The following is a 22,459-nucleotide window of genomic DNA, read 5'->3' on the forward strand; positions in this document are numbered from 1 at the left end:
TTACATGACATATATACGTTACTTACAATTATAGTGTATGTTATTTTAGAAAGTTTAATAAAAATCTTGTTACGTTTACACACGACCACACAGACTGTTCTATACACACGCAGAACAGTAGTGCGGTATAAACATATACTTGTCTACTTTAGCGTGTTAAGGTTAACGAGTACAGAGTTACACAAATGTGTTCAACACATCATTATAATCAATTTCAGTGCATGCACTTCAGTTAACGAAGGCACACATCTCGTCCTACATACACCGTTGTGCCGAACGGTAGTCAAATGAATCGAAGATGAAAATTATGAAGATTTTTATAAACAGTGCAGATATCAGACGTTCAATGTTTTATATTTTGATTGTTAAAGTAATATCTTTTATTGTTTTGCCACATATTTTTCGTTTATGAGTCACATGTTGAAATAAAGCCGGAAAGTTAAAGGAAATGTGAAAAGTGCTCGGCAAAGCTCGGCTCCCTATGTATCGGTTGGCCATGTAAGTTTTATATACTTACTAACATATTCTTACAAGATCATAAAATTTAAATAAATATTTTACTCATTTCATAAAATGCGTCTTTAATGTAAATTATTTTACTTAAAATATATTCTATATCCTAATGAGTACTTTGAAATAAAATTATATTCTCTTATGTATTACATACTTTATCCCCTATTAATTTCCAGCTATCTTTATAATTTTCCAATCGTAAAGTCAAGATTAAAAACGGAACTATAATAGCTTGAATCGAAGCATTTTCCATTAAAAAACCTTCATCGCATATTAGGTATAAACGCATCATTCTTCTATTATATAATATATTTTTGTGCTAATATTTAAATGTAGCCTCAATATTAAGCTGTACTAAATTATGATCCAATTAAAATGTTACATTTCTAAAGACTTACTAGCTTTAGAAGTTTTAATCATTACATGGTCTCCCAATAATTTTCCTATCTGATAGCCAAAGTCAGTAATCATAGATAGATTTCATTTATTTTCGACGATAAATCTACACTTCACATTACTCTTTGTGAACACACGTATGTATATAACTGTATATACTCACATACATCTGAAACACTATGTCATCATCAGTAGTAAAATTATTCCTTGGTTACTTAATGAGTTTTAACAAATAATAGACAGATCGTTATAAACCACACCGCGTGTCTGTTTACACGGCGGTACGGGGCTGGAGTCGAAATTGATATTGATTTACATCAGCACTGATCGCAAGTGCTCTCAGGTAATACAATTACATACCGGTTAGAATGATGCCGTATTTCAGAATACAGTGTTTTTATTTAATATTTTATCATTATTTAATTTATAGTACGAATATATTGATATCTGTTTTTGGTAAGGTTATGATGTTTTCATTACATATTATGTTTTTCTTGCTATCAATATTCTCTAATGTATAAAACATATTTGAATGTATCCATTTCACTCCAGCATATTTATTTTGCAGACGCGGTATCCTGGACTGTTTTTGATACTAGTGACGTCATAGTACAACACTCGTTTTGGCTGCTTTAACTTAATAATTCATATTTTAAGAATACTAGAAAATTGTGCTTAAATTCACAATATAATCACCAGGGTGAAGAAATGTTAATTTTCTTTTAATTTATTTGTGGTGATTAATTTTTTTTTTGTATTTTTTCTTTTGTGTTTTCTATATCTTTGATATTTTTTACGCATAAGTATTTTACAACACTCTTTGAAACTCCGCACTTCGGTGAGACGTTGTTAGTGTATATTATGATCTTTTTACAGATTTTAGATTGTACAAAAACAATCTGTATTACATAGGTAGTCTGTTCCCCGACACCGACTGCGTGCAATAATGTTTATTTTTTATACTGTTCGTGTAAATATAACAAATAATCTTTTATCACATATGAGATACAGAAAAGTATTTTGTGTTAAATATTACACTTAAGATTACTATGTATCATAAGATTAAGGAAAATTGTATATTGTAGCACTTAGTCAAGGCTTTGTATGGGTTGGATTTCGTAAATCGCGTTACTGGAGAATTGATTCCACTTTCAGAAAAAAACGAACTTAATTTTTTTTTTTTTAATTTGTCAAATCTTGTTGACAAGCAATTAAAAAAATATCCATCCGTATATATTTTATATATATTTCTTAACTATTCCTTTTTTTCACGTACTTACCATAGTTTTATTTTCTCCAAAGAGTATAAGCGATTAGTTTATATGACCCTTACAAAAATATTACATAATATAAGTATAGAACATAGTTTAAAATATCTGTTACTATTTTCACTGACATACAACATAATGCTAAATTAAAAAAAATATATATGCAGAAAAAGCATTTATTTACATGAATTTACAAGTAACCAGTCATGCGGTTACTGTTCCCGTAGCTTTTGAATGCATCCGAGCACGCTGCTAGGGTCGTAGTCATTCGTCGGCAACGGTAGCAGCAATTATATACTTGCATAGTGGCTAAGAAATTGCCATTAATCAAGAATGCTGTTGTAAAAAAAAAATATATCTTACGTTTGAATGTACTTTCCATTTATTTAAACTGAAATGATTGTAATAAAATAATTTATGTATATTTTAATTCTCAATGAATTCCACGTAGACTGTAGATAAAGAAAGATTCAGCTCTAGCCTTTTGTATCTCAAAGAATTAAGCTAAAAATCGTCTTATTTAACTTCTTACAGTTTTATGTTTTCAATTTGCAACCATTTATATAAAAAATATACTAAGAATGATTGGTAGCTAATAATCAAGTTAATGAAAAATGGAATAAAATTATACGAATAAGTATATCAATAGTTTAAATTGATTTCTAATAAAATTAATAATTAAAAAATAATAATACGTACAGAACTATTCTCTCACCGCAACCCATTGAAATAATTATTTGCAGTCGTCTATGTTAATGCTAAATATTGATTTCAATATCAAGAAATGCAAATTTCTTGGAGAACATAGTGATTAATAACTCATTAATAGAAATCTATTCTGTTTCATAAATAACTTATTTATTTGTAAACTAAATAAATATCATTTTTAATTCTATAATTATGGGATATCGGACATCTTAATTTATAAAATTATTTCATTTTTATTTATTTCCGTTTATTTCAGAGCCAAAACTAATATTAATTATATATTTTTACCGCTATAATAATCACCACGAACCGTAATCAGTTCATTGTGGGGCGCATTTTTAATACTCGTAATTATGGTTTGAACATTAAAGCAGTGTTAAGGTAATACTTATATTAAAATTCATATAAACTAAAATTATAAAATTTAAAGTCTATCGACACGAACAGAACTTGAACTTGCAACCTCCGGAAAAACTCGTTCCAGGTTTTTTAAATCAATTATCTATCCTACCCTAATTCAAGTATTTACATACCGAGAAGGAGGTGACAACTATTACATTTCCTTAGCAAAATCCTAATCAATCTTTCCTAACATTACAGTATATATATGACAATAGCTAATTTATATTCCAGGGAACACGTTCGAATCCTGCTCGAATAGATGAATTTTTCATTCTATATTTTCTAATTTAAATTTTAATATCTTTAGTAAATGATACTATTTACAATACATGGGCTTCTATTTGACAGCCAGATAAAGTCTTTTTGTTTTTTTTTTTCATTCATTTTTTAGGAAACACATTTGTCTTTCTATGAAGAACCAAATGGAAACAGATTAAATGTTTATAATAAAAGTAGTACCTACCAAATAATAATAAGAAAAAATAAAAATCAAAAATCCTCGACTGTTCTATTTATTACAACCTAGCGACCCGCCCCGACTTTGCACGGCTGCAATGCTGAAACTTAATAAAGTACAGAAAAACTCTTAACGTTGTATAGAAAAACATAACAGCACCCTCCGGTTTGTAAGGGTATAAAATTTAAATCATATGCTAAAAAGGGCCATATAGATCTATATTAAATCAACAATGTATTTAAGGTTATTAATTGGAGAAGGATTAATTGTGTATTAGTTAAAATCGATTAGAAAATTTGCCATTATTTGTGGTAAAAAGTAAATGAAAAAAATGTTATTGTGGGATATCCATAAGAGATAAACATATACCATCGCGGAGTTTTCTTTAGACATTTTCAAAGTGTACAATATATAATATGTACATTATTTTGATCGATCTCGTAGGGCAAGCGTAAAAAATATAACTATTTAAAACATCACATTAGAAACCTCAAAAATAACAGATTTTTTCTACTGTTTTATGGATATTATTATTCAAATGAACCTTCCTCTTTAATCACTCTATCTATTAAAAAAAACACATCAAAATCCGCTGCGTAGTTTTACAGATGTAAGCATACATAGTTATATAGAGACAGAGAAAGCGATTTTGTTTTATACTATGTAGTGATTACATTTTTAAGGAAATAAAACAGAGTAACGTAACCTATAAGATTTTTCGAATCCTACGCAGACAATACGTGTACCTATATTACATATTAATTAAAAATAAGCGAACAGTCTTTTTGCATATAGGACCTGCATCTTTTAAAACAGCCAAATCTTGCGTCATAACATTTAAAAAACATGCCATTTTATCATAGCTTTAATGTTTTGTAATAATTCCAAAAAGCCAATCAACACCTAAAAAATTCAGCACTGGAGCAGTAAAACAGCGGAGTGCGGTTAACTGAGAGCCGTTCCCTCATAGAACTATTTACATATAAAAATTTGTTGCCAACTCATTCGTCAGCACAAATATGATAACTTACTTTTTTTTCGTACCTTAAAGCAATGCTCAAATCTTATATCTTTAAAGAAATTGTTTAAAATTTTATGTTACGTATATCTTGTTTACAGGTCGTATTAACGAACGAACCTTCCGTGTGAAACGTTAAAACTTTTAATTATTTTTGTGGGAACTTGAAGAAACTGCGGACATAAAACCGTATGCATTCTTTCCCGCAAACTGTAAGTGCCTTGTTTTAAAGTGTTGTAAAACAAGCGTAACCGACGCTAGTATGCTATATCTCAAATATGAGGATCTTTCAACCTCTTCTCTTTACTTTACGGTGCTCTTATTAGTATTTTTCACGAATACAACTACGTTTTATATAAGGCAGAAGACTATATACTCAACTAAAATATGTGGGAAAAAATATAATTTTCATTTATTTGCCCTATTCATTTCTTTATAACCAAACCTGTCTTGATAATTGATTTTTTCCATGACAGTTAAAAAGTTATTTCCAAATTTAAAAGAAAAGAGTGACAGGATTTGGTTAGGAAACTGTCACTCATAGAATTAAATTTTACAATACGAAGGCGATTCTTTTGCTTTGATAGCGTGGCATTGTATTGATAAAGTGTAACAGTAAATGAGATCTATATATTAACAATGACTCATCATCATCATCATCATCATCATCAGCCTATCGGAAGCCCACTGCTGAGCATAAGCCTCTTCTCGCATGGAGAAGGTTTGAGCATTAATCGCCACGCTTGCTCAAGACGGGTTGGCGATTTCAATCTTATAATTAGAAATTATAAGACCAGGTTTCCTCACGATATTTTCCTTCACCGTCCGTCAGTGGTGTCTAAATACTCTTAGAAAGTACATATGATTCGGAAAAGATCACATTGGTACTTACCAGGTTTCGAACCCGCGCCCTCACGTATGAGAGGCGGGCCTTTTAACCTCCAGGCCACCACGACCTAACAATGACTAGGCTGGACCAAATTTTCCTGCTTAATTATGGGTTACATTTATTTCTGAAAGAAATATTTCGTCCAGCTATCCACGAGCGGAATATTCTAAACACTTAAAATAATCAAACGTTTCTTGTATTCACTTTTATATACTCAACCATTTGGTTATTTGTACTATCGTTTAAATTATCAAAACAATAGTTCAGTAACTACTCTAAACCACCTTTCTACCATCAATATAATAGCTAGGATGAAACGAATTCCAATTACGCACTACAGCATCATACTTAAAACATACTAAAGGTGGTCAATTAAATTAACTTAAAGTATGACTGGTCACATATAAAATTAAATCCTTGTTTTAATTAGCTGTACCTATTTTCACATCGTTGATACATAACGTTGGAATGGTCGCTCCATGTTCATAACATTATAATATTGAAATCAACAGCTCAAACAACAATCGACTCATTGACTCATTAGGTCGTTAATGATACGATAAAAAAATAAAATCTTTTGTCCTTACTATACCGATATTAAAGTATGATGATTGTTAATTATATTTTTTTTTCGTGAACTAGTAAGTATGCAATTATTATTTAATTATATTCGTAATTATCGATGCACCAGATAAATGTAAATGCTTATCAGACCATGAGTATATGATAGAAATGTTAAATTCATATTAGCTTTGCGTAGAGAAACGCATAAATAAAATACGGTTTGAAAACAGAAAAAAAAACGAACGCATCCCCGACACGTTCCAAGTGAATCTCAGAAATGATAAAGTTGTTTGTGAAATTGCCGACATACGAAATTGTACAAAACTTTGCTATAGCTTTTGAAATAAGTAACTAGCTAGTGTTAATATTTCGCTCTTTGTGATTCCGCTCAACGAGACTGTATATGACGGGTATGTCGAACTCCTTTTATAAGTTAATTCCTGTCTCATGCACAATCCGTAAACTTTTGAGTGCTATCTTACTCGCTTTGAATGAAAAATTGTTCATTTTAACTTAAGTGTTTCGAACAATTTATAGTCGATAGGGACCGATCGCATATGAGTTTTATCTCATAATAATATTTCCTTTCGATCACATGTTCTTCGATTGATTATTATAAATTATTTGTGAATTTTTTGTCGAGATTGTTAATTATAATATGTACCGGAATTTATCTCAGCGCTACCTTATTGGTAAGATGCTGTTCTTTGTTAACTTGTAAAGTGTATTCATAATACGCTTTTTGTGTTTGTTTCAGAGAAGAAAGGAATCACGTTTCCCCCTTGGTTTGTTTTCAAACTAAGGTTGTCTTTCGTCTGCTTATTAAATAGCATTAGATATCCTGAAATAGATAAGAAACTATTTACTTTATCTCCCAATCGCATTGCAGAATGATATTGTGATATTTTATAATACTAATTTCAGGTGAATTTGTTATCCGAATATCCGTTGCCTGGAGGGGACTGAATGTGTTGTTCCGGTCTTTGAAGGTGTTCGGATGTATCTTATGGGGCATAGTTTACTGCATAAAAGTGTATAAAATTTATGTATTATACTTTGATATAATTTAGTATAAAGAGATAACCAGGTTCAAAGGAATGCTCTCAAAGTGGTTTACCTGGCGAGCATATTTAAGTTTCATGAAGTGAGGAAATGGAAAATAAATTGGATTTGAATGAGTATCTTAAAGCTACATGAGGCAATATTTACTTTGTTTCCCGCCAGGATTAGTGACTTCGTTATTATTCATACCTGGTAGTACAAAATTCAGGCTTACGCGTTTTAATAAAAAAATTTATCTACAAAAATTTATTACATCACTTATCACAATAAACAACAAGATATGGTTTGATATAATGAGATTGATATTTTTATTTCACACTTGAAATCCATTAATATAATTCAACTTCTCAAAGTTAGAATATAACCCGTTATTATGAGGCAAATAATTATAATTAAAGTGACTTAATTTGAAATGTATTAAGTAAAGTATTTATGATAATAACAATACATTTTTATACACGCATATCATTATAATGATAAAAGCTCTTTTTGTTAGAATTATAAAATAAATAAAAGAATGAAAACAAAGAACTTGAATGCTTATTTAAAAAAGAAAAATAATCACAGAGAGAACGAATGCACATCTTGTAGCATCAACATATAGACGAGGTTAGTTATTAAGCAGACTTTCTGATACAATGGAAAATACATTAACAGAGCAACTTGGCCCGACGCATTCCAATGAAGAGTTTCAAACATTTTCACCAAACTTTTCTATATACGAAGCGCTATTGAAAGCCTTTCCAGAGATTAACACGTGATGTGATAATACGCGTAAGGATTATTCACACGGCGAGTGGGAAGTTCTTGCTCGTCTTATTATAATGTATTCAGTACTGTGAAAAATACTAGGGATAGTCAAAAGTTCACATTTCAGATTGGTTTGTTACGAAATTGAAATCACTAAAATACAACTTATCTATATATGTATCTATGTGCTCGGTATATTTTGTTTTATATGACACAAGTAGAAAAATATTTAACAATTTTCAACAACTCATTATAGAAATACAGAACAGATTCAATTTACTCATCAGTAACTCATGTACAGCTGCTGATGACATAACATAATTTTAAATTTTGAGCTCTCTTATAAGTTATTTTACTAATTTGTAAGTGATTTAAGAATTGATATAAACGAAGAGAATAATTATGTAATTTTTTGTTATATATAATACCCAGATTATTTTTAAATTACCTTAATTTTTATAAACGAGTTTCTTATTAGAAATTGTCTTCATTTTATTTAAATTTATTTAAATATTTTTTGATTAATCATAAAACATTATTTTTTTTGCATTAATAGAAACTAAAAATATCAAAATTAGACAACAATTATAATGATTTTTTAAATTAATATATGAACTTTTTAAAATTATTACGATTTAGTAGGGGTTTAGAGTAAAGAAAATTGATAGACCAATATATGCACGTAAATAATATATTAAATATTATAAGTGATTTCAATTTAACATAACCGTTCTAATATCAGTTGAATAACTGCTTTTGGACAATGTTTTGCAGGTAAAAGCAATAGTAAATGGAGTCATCCTGCTAACTAGATCTTTGAACTCTGTTCTGGACTCCGGTTTGATAATGTTTGTTGTTAGTTATACAGAATTGCGGAACGCTTCTTTGTTTCACAACTTGCTAACTAGCTGACGGTTACTGCCACTTAAAATATCACTGAAATTTAAATATTACGACTAATGATGATGCAATATGTTCTTTGAAAGATATAAAATATATTATTTCAAACAGCTACAGATACATTGTAAATAAATAGCACGTATATCCTATCCCTCCAACTTTTAAGTCAATAATGAATGTTAAATAGTTATAAATTTGATTTACATATTTCCGGATTGATCTTTAATTTTTGTTTTTTTAAACAGTCGAAAAGTTAAGCTAGCAATAGGTTAAGGTCCATAAATATTTTCATGTAGCATTAGATTTTTTGTTATCAAAGAACACATTCAACATATAAGTCAATTTTAAATACAATACATTAAAATCATTACTTCTAAATAAATAAACACATTTAATTTTCTCATCAACATTTTACAAGTGATTGGAGACTGAAAAAAGCAATCTTGGTTATCGTTGGTCGCGGCACCGGCATCAAGTAAACAGCCGGCTTCGTCCTGCATTTCAATCGAGTCTATTTGTATTTTATTGGAGACGACTCGGGGCCAAGCGCCACGGACCAAAGCTTTATGTTTTATTGAGTTCTTTTTATGAGGCTCACTCAATAATAGAGTCCGATATTAACAGGAACGGAACTGTTTAATTAGTAGCTTTCATTAACTTATGTAGGTCAAATTTTTAACTTTTCTTCGGTAAAGTTCTTATAATTTTTAATACTTCCGTACTATTATTGTATTATAGATATTAATTTTTGTATTTAATTAAAAAAAATTGATGGAAGAAAATTATTTTTTATGTCGTACGCAGTGTAACATCTTAATGTCTTTATTAGAGTCGTTCGTGTTGACACGTGGTTATTAATGAACACGCAACTGCTGGAATAATTGAGGTGTACATTTTCACTTTGTTCCGTTTCCATTCGATTAAAATCGTTGTACCTCACCTGTATACAACCTATTCGGCGTTTACTAAACGATTTGAACAGTTCGACGGTTTGAGCATCCGAGCGCGCATTTTTTTTTTGTTTAATACATTGCAGCCAAATCCTTTTTCCTGTATTTAAAATATGAATATTATTGCATTATACTAAAAAGAAGACTTATAAAGGGGAGTTAAACTAATAATTTTCAATTTTGACATAGTTGGTATATCAAAAGTCGTACCTATACAAAACAAAAAACATCGCAAATAAGAGTTGGAAATAAAGAGTTTTAACTGTAAATATAGTTAAGCAGTTGTCATCAAAATAATTTTCAAGCGTAAGTTTATAACGTTTAGTTACAGGGTAGTTTAAATTATATTGGCTACTGGGTCTCGCAAGTCATCTAAGTACATTTTATGAGCATATAATAAAACTTTTATCGTGTAACAGTAAAGAAGCAATCAGTCCGCTGGATATTGAACTGCCAAGTCCATAAACACGTGCATTTTTATATATTAAGCTAACCATATATAATATATTCCGAAAAGAGATTAATCGAGCTCATTGTATAATTGTGAATAATAGCCCAAGTTGGCCCAAGCATCGTCCTTGAGGCACACAGTAATAGCCGTGGACAGTTATGCAATGCGTAGCGATATCCCGCCAACGACGCCGCTGTCACGCACGGCCCGCGCTCCGTTTGGCGAGGATTTACCGACCTATACTAATATGTTTGTGAGACTGTCCATCTCTGTCAACAATCGATAACCGTCTCGTTCTGTGGAATTATGAAATTATTGTAAATAATTTTAAATATGAAATATATGTTTCGTTTAGTTTACGTTCGGAACGTAATGTGTCTACTGAGTAAAATCCCAATTTTTGTATTCGGCACATCATATATTTAAAGTGAATCATATAACATACATTCCCACGTATCACACAACCAAGTAGTTATGTTGTTAAAATTGTGTGCATCATAACATAGCTAATCCAACTTTATACGAGTTCTAAAAACAGTAGGTAAACAATGGCCTAACTTATAATAGTGTGTTCGATGCAATTGGCAGCTAATTTGTAGCACAACCAACGTTGCATTGTGACGATTTTTAAATTTTCTTCTTTTTTTTTTTGTTTGAAAATTACTTTCGCGTGACGTACGTTTTAATTTATGTATTCTGATTTTTGTTGGAGTAAAAGTTAATAAGCATTGTTTTCTTAAATTACTTGTATCCCATATTGATGTTATAAAATTAGTTTTAAAGCATTACCGAACTTGCTTCAACTATAAAACGTATTGACAGCGTAAATTTCAGAAGTACCATAAAGTTGTTATATTAAGAGAAGTCGTAGAATCTTGGAAGGTGCGATTATTATATTTCCATGAGAATTTCGCAATCCCTGGCCACGTCCGTCCGTAAAGCAATAAAATTCTAGTTGTGTCATAATATTCATATGTGATGAACTCGTTATATTAAAGTTAGTGATTCACTTTGAAGTTTTATATTAAAATTTTAGTTTTCATTAAAAATATTGATGTTATAAAAATCAATGAATAACATAATATGAAATTAAACTGAGTAGAGTCACAGAGCAGTCACGTCAAACTTAATTTTGCTATGAAAACGAATAAATAATGCGCTGACGAATCACAGTCAACTAATATGTGTGATTCCAATTACGATTGCTATTGGACAGAATAAACAAACACACATATTTATACTAGCTATTTAATCTTAACATTTAAATGTCTTGCCTTCGTCTTTGTAAGACTAGATTTTATAGCAAGGTTTTGCCAACCATAACAGATCGCCGAAGGCTGTATACTGAAATTACTAAAAATAAATTGTGTTTTTCTTATCGAACATACAACCTCCAAAGTATTAAATAAATTGTCATACAAAAACCTAAAACTCATTTTGGATGTTATATTAGATTGAGTATTGATAGCAATAAAATGTTTACAGTACGCCCGCTGATCGACTAATTCAATAAAGATAGCGCTGCTTTGATACGTCGAACGGTTATTTTGTTTTTGCGTTTCATATTAATTTTATAAATAATTAATAAAGCATATTTCGTTCTATAAGTGCCGACAGATGGAAATGCACTCGGCAAATTGAGTGAAAACCGCAATCGGGAAAAGGCTAAATACCTGCTAATGATGGTTCGATTGAAGCTTTTAACTTTATTGAAGCTAATATAAAAAGAATGTGACAAAATATTAATTGCGGTCGTGATAATAGGAATACGTTTTAATGCAAAAAATATAATAGCAAAGTAGAGGGAATTCATTAAGGGGATAATGTTATTGATAACCTGGAGCTATAAATAAAGGATTAATGAAAAGTTGTTTACTTGTTAATCTATTGTATACCAAATCTAATAAGTACACATAAAATATAATAAAACTAATGTGATGGAAGTAATATTTTAGCTGTGAAACAATTATGAAAACATTACGTCTTAGTTTTAATGTTTTTCAATATATATTTTTTAAAATTTCTAATATAACAAAGAATAATGAGCTCAGTACTAATTAATTAAACAGAACGCATTATTCATTATGAAGAAAAAAAACACGTTAATAGAATTAGAAAAGCCTCTGAGTAATAATGGTTCTGAATGAATGAGAGTATTAAAAGCATCTTAAAATATTATATATATATATATATATATATAGTTAACTATTACATGGTATAATCGTTTCACTTTATTTACATCTGAACGATTTAAAATAATAATTGAATCTGTGGGCAACGGTCGGGACCTAGAACGTATTAAAAATAGAAAAACGTTGTGTAAGCGACCGGCAATATTGCGGTACTGAATTTCGAAATTAACTTAATCACAAACAGAAAGTCTTATTAACATCAATATAACACAAAATCCGTATACATATATATTTATATTATTATCGAGGTGAAAATAACAAACTAATATCCGACTAAAACACATGAGCAATCACTTAAGTTATCGTTTAATTAATTCGTTAAAAATTGCTGTAATTTTTTTTTATATAAATAAATAAATGTATGTTATCCTAATAAATTTTCTTTATTGGAACAAAAATATATAATATAACTTATAATTTATAATATATTGCTACAAAACTAATGCACGACGTAAAAATGTATCCACCTCAATCAATATTAAATTACCGTTCCTTACTTCAGTAATCAGTGATGTACATTTGTATTTTAAACTTAACATATATCAAGCAAAAGATTTTCAAAATAGATAATTTACTTCTCCGCTGATATTAATAAGCATTTTCATGGTTTAGATATGCAACGTCTGTTCTTAAATAATCATCTGTATTTTTTTTTTTAAATAAACACATGATCTCACTTTGAAAACTTTAATAATCAAAAATGAATAATATCTTTTTAATACAAAGTCTTTGTGACAAAACATTATTAGGATCCAATCTCATTATAATATGAGCTCTTCATAAAAATATCCTTTTGGCTCTTTATGTCGGAATTTTCTCATATGTGTATCTCATGAATTTAGACATAAAATATTCCATAAAGGAAGCACAAAATCTGTCACGAAAATACTTACGCTTAAACAAAGTAAAACTGCGAAGCAAAGTTCGGCCAGGTTTCTATGACGAAACAAGTGAGTTTGAAAACAAAAACTATTAAGGCTGATTCTCGCGGCTCGCTGAATTGTAGGTGAGATTCGTTGGATAATAATTTTCATTTGTCGCTTTAATCCACTTAATCCTAAACCTTTACCCGGTTCGCGTAGAATAGTAACCGTTCAGCATAGACTACATACTACACTTATAAATAATATAGTTTTTTTTTTATATTTTTATTATAGCGTTTATACTGAAAATGTATTTGTAGTTATCTTTTTTCTATATTTGACAAACAAGGGACAAAACAATTAAAAGTGGTCATGTCGGCATCGAAATTAAGCCTTGCGGCGAATCCGCATCCGTCGTAATAAAACACATGCAAAGTTTTTCTTTGCTAAGCGAGCAGTGGTCGCAGCAAACGGAAGCGAAGCAACAGGCTTGATTAAAACATGTGTTTACAGAACGCACGTCCTCTCTGTTTAAATGCAATAATATGAACGACTCCGCTTTAACATTGCTATCATTGCTCTACTTTGATGCTGTTTTAGAAAATGTTTGTTGATTCACCCTCTACCCGTACATTATGAACAGTAATTTCAAATTTTAATAATCTTAAGTGCTTATTTTGCTGTAAATCTAGAACTAGATTTTAATGAATAGGATAATGAAAAATGTTTCATTTCGGTATGAGCATCCACTTACGTTAACTGAATTTGCCGACGTCATAAAAATTATTATTACTAGAAGTTCGTTGTGTATTCAGTGACGAGGAAAATAAAAGTGTTTGTAATTAACTTATACGTTAACAGCTAAATCAATTAGCGGGGTGTAGATTTTCCTCTTCTCGTTTGCTTATTTGCTGCTTTCGAGGAATGCTTACACTTCTTTGATCGTTTCCTATCTATTACCTATTTGCACTCCTAATCTAGCACATTTTAATAGTCTTTACATTAGAACATTCCTTCAGCAAATTGATTGGTAGTTTCTCGTTGCACGTAACATACATGTCAGCACATTTTACGTCTGTAAATTATAGTTTTACGATCGAAAATCATTTTTATGTTTTCCCAAGAATTTAATATGACGCTAGCTATGCTCTGCACATTCGCTCTTTTATTGCGCTGTAATTTTATTGTTTTCTCAATTTTTATTAACTATCAACTACTACTACCAACTTGGCATTAAAATTGTGTCCTTCTAAAATCAATTCAAATAATTTGTAAACTTACTTTATTTGTTTTATTCATGAGTAATATGCCATAAAAGTACCTGCTCAGATTCTATAAATTCTGTTTTGCAAAACTAACGGGAACTTTTTTTTACACTTCAAAGGAGTTAACAGTTTTTAATACAGCTCGGCGGTTAATTCTTTTCTTATACCGCACTATGCTTTTTCACTGTCTATTAAAATTTCATACTAAGCCCTGAAGCGCGATGCTTTTATTTCCTTTATGATCAGAAGCTAGATAATTACTTACAAATAACAAATAACAATGTTTGTTTAACAATTATTTAAAATGTATATATCATTGAAGTGTGTATTTAACTAATCTTTTTTAAAAGAACTATAAAACTCTACAAACATCTTAAGTCTCTCGCGTAAGACTTTTCTTTTAATTTTATAAGTTTTGGGTTAAGATTAATTTAGCTTTTAAATATTTCTTTTTACTTTTTTTTATTAGGCTTAATTCGCACTGGAAATTCTTATTTTATTATAGGTTTTGTTAAATATTAGGTTATTTAGAGTTTAGTGTGTCTTAGCAACGGTATCTTAGCAAATAATATTAGTCCGCCATAATGTTAATCAATGTTTTATAGTGTGTACGTAGTATTGTATAAAAGTTTTTTTTCCTTTAAAATAGATATTTTTCATTAACAACCATAAAATGGATGTGGAAAGGACAATAGGTATTTCTCCAAACTCAGAGTGTTTAAAGGGATCTGTTTCGTGCCAATGTGAATTAGGTCGAGAGAAATTGCTAACCGCTCCGCCTTACAAGCGTAACTTATCTCCAATTGAAGATGATATAAAATCACGTCTACAAACAGCACCGTGTGCAAGAGAACTCGAACAATATAAATGCCCAGTCAGCCATATTCCAGTGAATTTCAAATCGCCTCTGCACCCTAACGAAGTGTTTAACAAAGTCTTCCCGTCAAACACCCCAATTAAACTAGTTAAACGCAAATTAGCCAAACTATTATCTATTTCAAATAGCAATCTTTTATTAACCAAAAATAGAAATGTATTAAAGGAAACAAGCCTCCTTTCTGAACTAAAAACTGATGCTTTAGGAAATCTTTTTATAGATGTTTTTACTAAAGATTCTGAAGAGTTTTCTTTATCATCTATACCCAAAGAGTCTTATGTTCACGAACTTTTACAAGCAATGATGCCAAAAAAGAAGACTATGCCTTTTATTGCCATTAAATTTAGGGTACACAATCAAAACACCGCATTCACGCGGTCGTACCACTCGATCATGAAAGTTCACGAAGTGAAGAAAAATTTGGCTGGTATATTTCAAACAGCTCCCGATAATATTGTCATCCTAAGAGAAAATCGCCCTTTGAAAGATCGCATGGCACTTTTGGACCTGGATTATGATAAATATGGCATTGTTGAAGTGGATCTATTCACTAAAAACAATGACACTCTTAACTTAGACAAACTTTACAAAGAATTGCCAATGACTGACGTGTTGACAGTAACAGTTCCGTTCGGGAGCACCATTAAACATATAAACGTTGAAGTATTTTCGGAACCGATGCGTAAACCCTTTTTGGGTGGCTATCGAAATGTACACACAGGTAAGCTGTGCTTGTTTTTTGTTTAGGTCAGGTTTTTATTTTATCATTTTAAGTATATTAAAATACCTGCCTGCACTTTTCTACATAAACTATATGTTTTACTTGTGTATAATTATACTCAGAGTGAAATAAGTCCAGTAAGTCACTGTTTTTTATCGATGTTCTTCAACTTATAGTATATAAGTTCATAGCAGTAGTTATGCCATAAACAAAATTGCATGTTACATGTAGCATATATTAAACGTTTCGGTTTAAAATTTTATTGCACGTAATATATGACTATTTAGACATAATTTTTATTGGATTATATTATCGTATTTCAGGTGTTGTTTATCATCACGCTTACACGCAGACACCTCAAAAAGCTGAAAAATTGCCTCCCGAAAAGAAAAACTGTAGAGACACGCAAACGGCTGAAATGCGAGAGAAAATATATGTGAGTTCATTATTTAGAAGATATGGAAGCAAAACTCAAAAAATAAACATAAATAATGTTAAATAGTTTAATGAAATAAATTTTTAACAATACAGAAATATTTGTAACTTTATAAAATTTATTAGGTTTGAGTCTGATTTTTTTAGTATTACGTAATTACCAGGTGTTCCTGCATAAAATGCAAGAGCGGCTCGTTTGGTCTTACTTTTCGGAGAAGTCTGTCTCAACCCATTTTCTACTTCTTATCTATGTTTTATTCAGTCTTACTAGTTTTTACGTTTAAAAAATATTCTATCTTTTTATTTGTCTAATTTAGTCTTTCGTTCATTTAACAATCATTAAAAATTCTTCTTGAAAATAATTGAAATACACAAGTTTACCAAATACAGCAATTAATAATGTTGCTATAGATTTTATGTGTATTATTAAGGCATTTTCTGGCTCTAGTGTAAATACTATTTCAAAGCGTCCTTAGCCTTCACTTGCTTTTGAAGCTTAATATTTATAACTCTAACGACGTTCTAAACTTGTTCTTGTTATATTTTATAATCTTGAAGGTCTTGGATTTCCAAGTTATTTATTTGTATTTACAACATTTACACGTGTATTTATAAATATTTCTTCAATTTATTCCTTAATTTTTACTCAAACAAATAATTTTGGGGTACTATAACGTAGTAATTTCTATATTCTATGAAAAAATGAACAGTAGGTGCGTACTTCTCAATGCTAATAATGCGAACCGCGATTAAGGGTTAAAAGCTTAGATTAAATCAATTAACCTTAATATTGCCAAAGTGTTCAAACCCTCAATATCGTATAAGTACCTACTTTTTTTACATTTTATAAAGTTTGTTATATTTCATAAACGAAAAATACACTTTATTGTACAGTATAACTGTTGATAATTATTTTGTATGGAATTTGTTGCACATCAAAGCAAAACAAATGGGCCGTCAAATTTCTTTAAATATAACCAAAAAGCCTAATACTCGTATATTTCTGGGCCGAAATGTTCATTCTAAATTTGAAAAGGATTTAAATCTTAACCTGGCTGGCGTTGATTTCGCATGACCGAGGATTGAACCATATCTATCAATTTAAATAAATATCCAGAGACCAGAGAGATGTCGAATTTTATATCACTTAATAAAATTTTTGAATTATGAAGAGGGCTTCATAGCGAAATGTGTACCTATCTACTGTATGTACATAAGTATACAAAGATTACATTTATCTGAGATTTAAGAGAAGTAGGTTAAATTTGAGCAATGTTTATCATAGATATATACATAAGGAATATTTAGATCTTTTAGAGTATCATAAAAAATAAGTTTAAAACAAAAGATGAATTTCCTTCGGATTGTAATTATCGTCACCAATCAATAAGTAGTACAGACGATTATCTGAAATTCTCAAACTAAATTACTTTTTAGGACACCAATTACAGCCGAGCTACTCAAATGAATACAGTACACGCTTATGTACCAAACGTCACAGATAGAATTATAGTACCGAAACCTTATGAAACCTACGAGGAAATGATCGCAAGACTCAATCACGACCACTACGCTGCGATTATACAACGCGCGTTTAAACACCATCAGTTTAGACAAAAAGTTAAGAGATGGCTTCAGGAATGCATGTGAGTTTTCATCAGTAAAAAATCTGTATTAAACGTTTCGTTTAAATGAAACTAATATTATTCGGATATATTACGCGTGCATTATTTTTGTAACCTCGTCTGGTCTGCCCGTGATCGCGGTTGCTGAAAAGTAAACGAAACGTCGGGGGTATGTAGTTTTTTACAAAAATTAAAGCACACGTAGTATATCCGAATAATATTAGTCTCATTTAAATGAATAAAACTCGCAAAAGTCTTAGATCTCATTATGTAAACGTTTCGTTGTTTGTTATACTATTCCAACCTCCATCTTTCTTTACGAATCTCTGTAATCTTGTTAAATGTTATTGAAAGCGATTAATTTCTGAATTAAATTATAAGATTTACAACTTCTGTAAACCTTTACATCCAATGCATTCATTTCAAATGATTAGATTGTAAACGTGAAATTGTAATTAATGTATAATATTCAGGGAAAGAATTGCTAGAATGGAGGAAGAGCGAAGGCTGGAACGCGAAGCAATGGAAAGAAGACTTAAAAGAGATTTGGTTACTAAGACGTTTCCAAAAACCAGAGAAGACTTTGACCAACTTTACGCAATGGTAAATAGGAAATAAAAAATACATATTAACACGTAGTACACATAATAATTATAAATTTATTTAATAATACTAACATAGGTTATAGGTATAGCACATAGCACATACCAATAAAGTCTGAAATAACGATATCTAGCGATATCTTGTAAAGAATTGTAACCAACAATACCCATAGTTACCAAGCGTTTTTATAGTCAAACTAAATACAAAAGGGTCCAGACTCGCAAAAGATGATTACGTTGCTATAATATAAAAGACTACAAACTATCCAGGTTTAGATTAACAAGTTGCTTGTAGAGGTGTCAATTAAAACCTTCGATTTTATTTTTTATTTATTAAAATTAAATGATTTCGGAAAATATGATTAAACAAAAAATATATAAATATTGATAATTTTAGATAGGATGGTAATAGTGTTGCCCAAATGCAAGAACGAGACGAGATTTGGCCGTTTTGGTTCTTTGTCTTGCATTAATACACCTGGTCTTGGTCTTGGTCTTGCATTAATACACGTGGTCTTAGTCTTGGTCTTGGTATTGCAGTCCCAGTCTTGGTCTTGTTCTTGCAGCAAGAGTCTTGCAATTACCTTTTGGCCTGTCGCAATTTATTAAACGTTACTTTAGATATTAGAACGCAACAGAGTAGGTACATTTTGATCTTGAATTAATATAGCCGTGGTAAAGACAAATTAATAAATGTCATGAGAAAAACTAAACATTTCATGAGAAATTCAAAAAAATCAAAAAATTCTAAAAGTCAACGTTGTCCCGCCGGAGTGAGTCTGTTTCTTAATAAACTTTTACATATAATAATCTTCAATGTACTATAACATAATTTAAACATATAGAAAACACATTAATGACATAAACTTGACTGTATTTTACATGTAAATGAATACTTGCAAAGATATATTGTGATGCAACAGTCCATATATCAATTTATTTATTTAAACAGTTCTCTCGTATATTATTATATTCCTGCTCCTAAACAGAAATAAATCTTATTGCACGCCTTTTATATAATTCGATTAAGTACTATTATAGTAAATTTTTACGTGTTTGAAGTGTACTAAAAGTGTCCACAATATTTATTAAATGGGTGACCACATATTTAAGCACCTTGTGTAATGTGTTTTAAAACCACACAGAACCGATCAGCATAATGTATTCGTGTCTATTTCTAGCACCGCAAAAATCATTTTATTCTTTGGAAAACTTGTACTCGGTGGCGGTAATCGAACAGTGTCAAATATTGTTCGTGCGGCGCGGCGGCGACGATTATTTGTATATGCAATAGAAGACGCCGCACGTGAATCTTGACTTTGTACTTTCGAATAGCTGCAAAATTTCCATGAGAGTTCAGTACCCGACCTATGATGATGCCGACAAGGAACCGCTCACTATCACACACAATACCGATGGTCAATACTAGGGATGCACTCTTTTTTTTAAATGGATATTTTTATTCGCTATGTACGTTTGTTTATGGTACCTAGTGTTCGTAATTCGCATAAGTCTAGTTGGCAAAAAACATCATATATTTTTTGCGTCTCATAGAGTCCCTAATCGTATACCCCGAACTCATATACTTAATCCTTGAAACGACCGCCACTCCTAACTGCAAGACGCAAAAGTCTTGCAGACTTAGTCTTGTTCTTGCTTAAATCTTGCAGTCAGTCTTGGACATGGTCTTGCATTAATATACCTGGTCTTGGTCTTGTTCTTGCTAAAATGCACGACTGCAAGACCTAGACCGATTTTGGGCAACGCTAGGATGGTAAGAGATGTGTCCTTAAACTATAATAACGGTTTATTTTGATTACCTAAGTATATATATACCTAAATTGTTTTATAAGCGTTTTGTGTTGTGTCAAAATCCTTTTATTACTAATAGTATTCCAAATGTGTGTTATAATTGGTAGCGCAAATGATATCTGATAGTGTGGTTGTTACTTGTTACAAATAATCAAATGAAGAATTGATTTAAAAACTCATTTCCAAATGTATAAACAATACATAAGCACTTTAATAGTCCTTTAATTAAACAACGTAACTGAGGTCTTAGAATAAAGACAACAACAAAAAAAGAACAGAACAATATTTAGGATATTTAATCTATTAGATATTTATATTTAATTTTTCAGGTCGATCGCTGGAAACATGCAGAAATAGCCAGAATATCACAGTTGCATTCCAAGGGTCCAAAAATTGCAGAATTTACACTTTTACTAGACAAAGAGGTTGAACTTCTCCGTTGCATTGAAGCATATCGAGTTAAAGTAAAGGAGGACAGTCGTAAAATTAAAGAAAAACAATTCCTAGAAGAAATATCGAAACCTGTAGCGTGGTATGGACGTGACGGAAAGCTCATTACCATGGACACTGTAGAGATACAAAAGGCAAGGAAATTGAAGGAATTGTATAATTCATTTATAAGAGACGACGTTGAAGTTAAAGAACGCATAGAACTTCTCGTAAACATGAAATTTGCTCTTCAAGAATTCCGTCATCCTTTAGCTGAGGAGACCATTACGCTTTTGGATCGCGAGTGCGATCTCCTTGTAAGAAGATGTGACGACCAACAATTAGAATTTTTAAGGCGACGAGTAGCAGCCTGTGTGTTGCAACTGATAAAAACATCCGAGTTAAACTCCGGCGTGACAAAACGTAAAGAGGTCAGAGATTATAGAAAGATCGAGAACAGTAGATTGCAATTCTGCGAAATGTGTCACCAGGTTAAAATTAATACAGACTTTCCTTTAAACGCTAAGATGTCAGGTTTCACAGTTTGCACGTCGTGTTCGTGGAAGGATGTATCGGAACGTTGTTGGATTGACATGACCCCGTACAAATTCATTTTGCGGGCCGTCCAACGTGACGAGCGGAAAAGAAAATGTTGGGGTTCTTTGGCTTTTGTTCTTCAGGAGAAGGATATATTTTTCATAGTCGAAAAGCTTTGGCATTCGCATTCAGCAATAAGTGAGTGTACAGAAATGACGGAGTTACGGCTCTGTCGTTGGCGTGTCAATGAAGATTGGTCGCCTTGGAATTGCTTTCTGGTGACTGTACAGGAAATGAAGGCGCACTGTAAATTAGAAGACCCCGAGGCAGTTTATGACGAAGAGTTAGTTCAAAAAGTCCTCAATAAACACAAACTAGCGAAGGCAAACTTTGAGCAACTTTTAGCTGTAAATAAAAGGTTTACAGAAAGCGGTGATTGGGCTGGAATTCGTGCACCCGCCATAGTACGAGCCAACGCTGTAGACCGAATATGAGATTTTACTTAATTTTTAATGAAAATCATGGCCGAGTATACATTAGTGATGAGAAAATTTTGTGGCAATAATTGTTATTCAATGTTTTATTAGACATCGATATAAACGATTCATTACTTAGATCAATAGTCATTTTATTTCATGGCAGAGTTAACTTTTCAAAAGCACTTCATTTAGATACCTTATAATAAATTCTTGGCTATGGCAGAATATAATCTAGGAATACGCTTTTTTAGAACCTATTTAAATATCAAAACGGGGATATGGATAAAATAAATA

The 22,459-nt window shown here is 30.9% G+C and overlaps 1 protein-coding gene and 1 long non-coding RNA gene across 4 annotated transcripts; both read left to right on the forward strand.

Annotated features, from left to right (window-relative positions):
• The first annotated feature begins 232 nt into the window (after positions 1–232).
• Positions 233–2,349, forward strand: LOC116769044 (uncharacterized). 3 transcript variants are annotated; one of them, XR_004353422.2, is made up of 3 exons: positions 233–498; positions 1,149–1,252; positions 1,478–2,349. It is a non-coding gene; the product is annotated as an uncharacterized LOC116769044 (long non-coding RNA). The 3 variants fall into 3 exon arrangements; XR_009753783.1 differs by having other exon boundaries at positions 1,149–2,349; XR_009753782.1 differs by lacking the exon at positions 1,149–1,252.
• A 12,826-nt stretch (positions 2,350–15,175) lies between these two features.
• LOC116769350 (IQ and ubiquitin-like domain-containing protein) lies at positions 15,176–22,306 on the forward strand. Its single transcript, XM_032660424.2, has 5 exons — positions 15,176–16,246; positions 16,570–16,682; positions 18,119–18,327; positions 18,780–18,909; positions 21,050–22,306. The coding sequence occupies exons 1-5, from the start codon at positions 15,322–15,324 to the stop codon at positions 22,178–22,180; spliced, it is 2,508 nt and encodes an 835-aa protein (XP_032516315.2). The 5' UTR covers positions 15,176–15,321; the 3' UTR covers positions 22,181–22,306.
• The last annotated feature ends 153 nt before the right edge of the window (positions 22,307–22,459 follow it).

This window comes from Danaus plexippus, chromosome 5 (assembly GCF_018135715.1).
Source record: "Danaus plexippus chromosome 5, MEX_DaPlex, whole genome shotgun sequence".
Lineage (NCBI taxonomy): Eukaryota > Metazoa > Arthropoda > Insecta > Lepidoptera > Nymphalidae > Danaus > Danaus plexippus.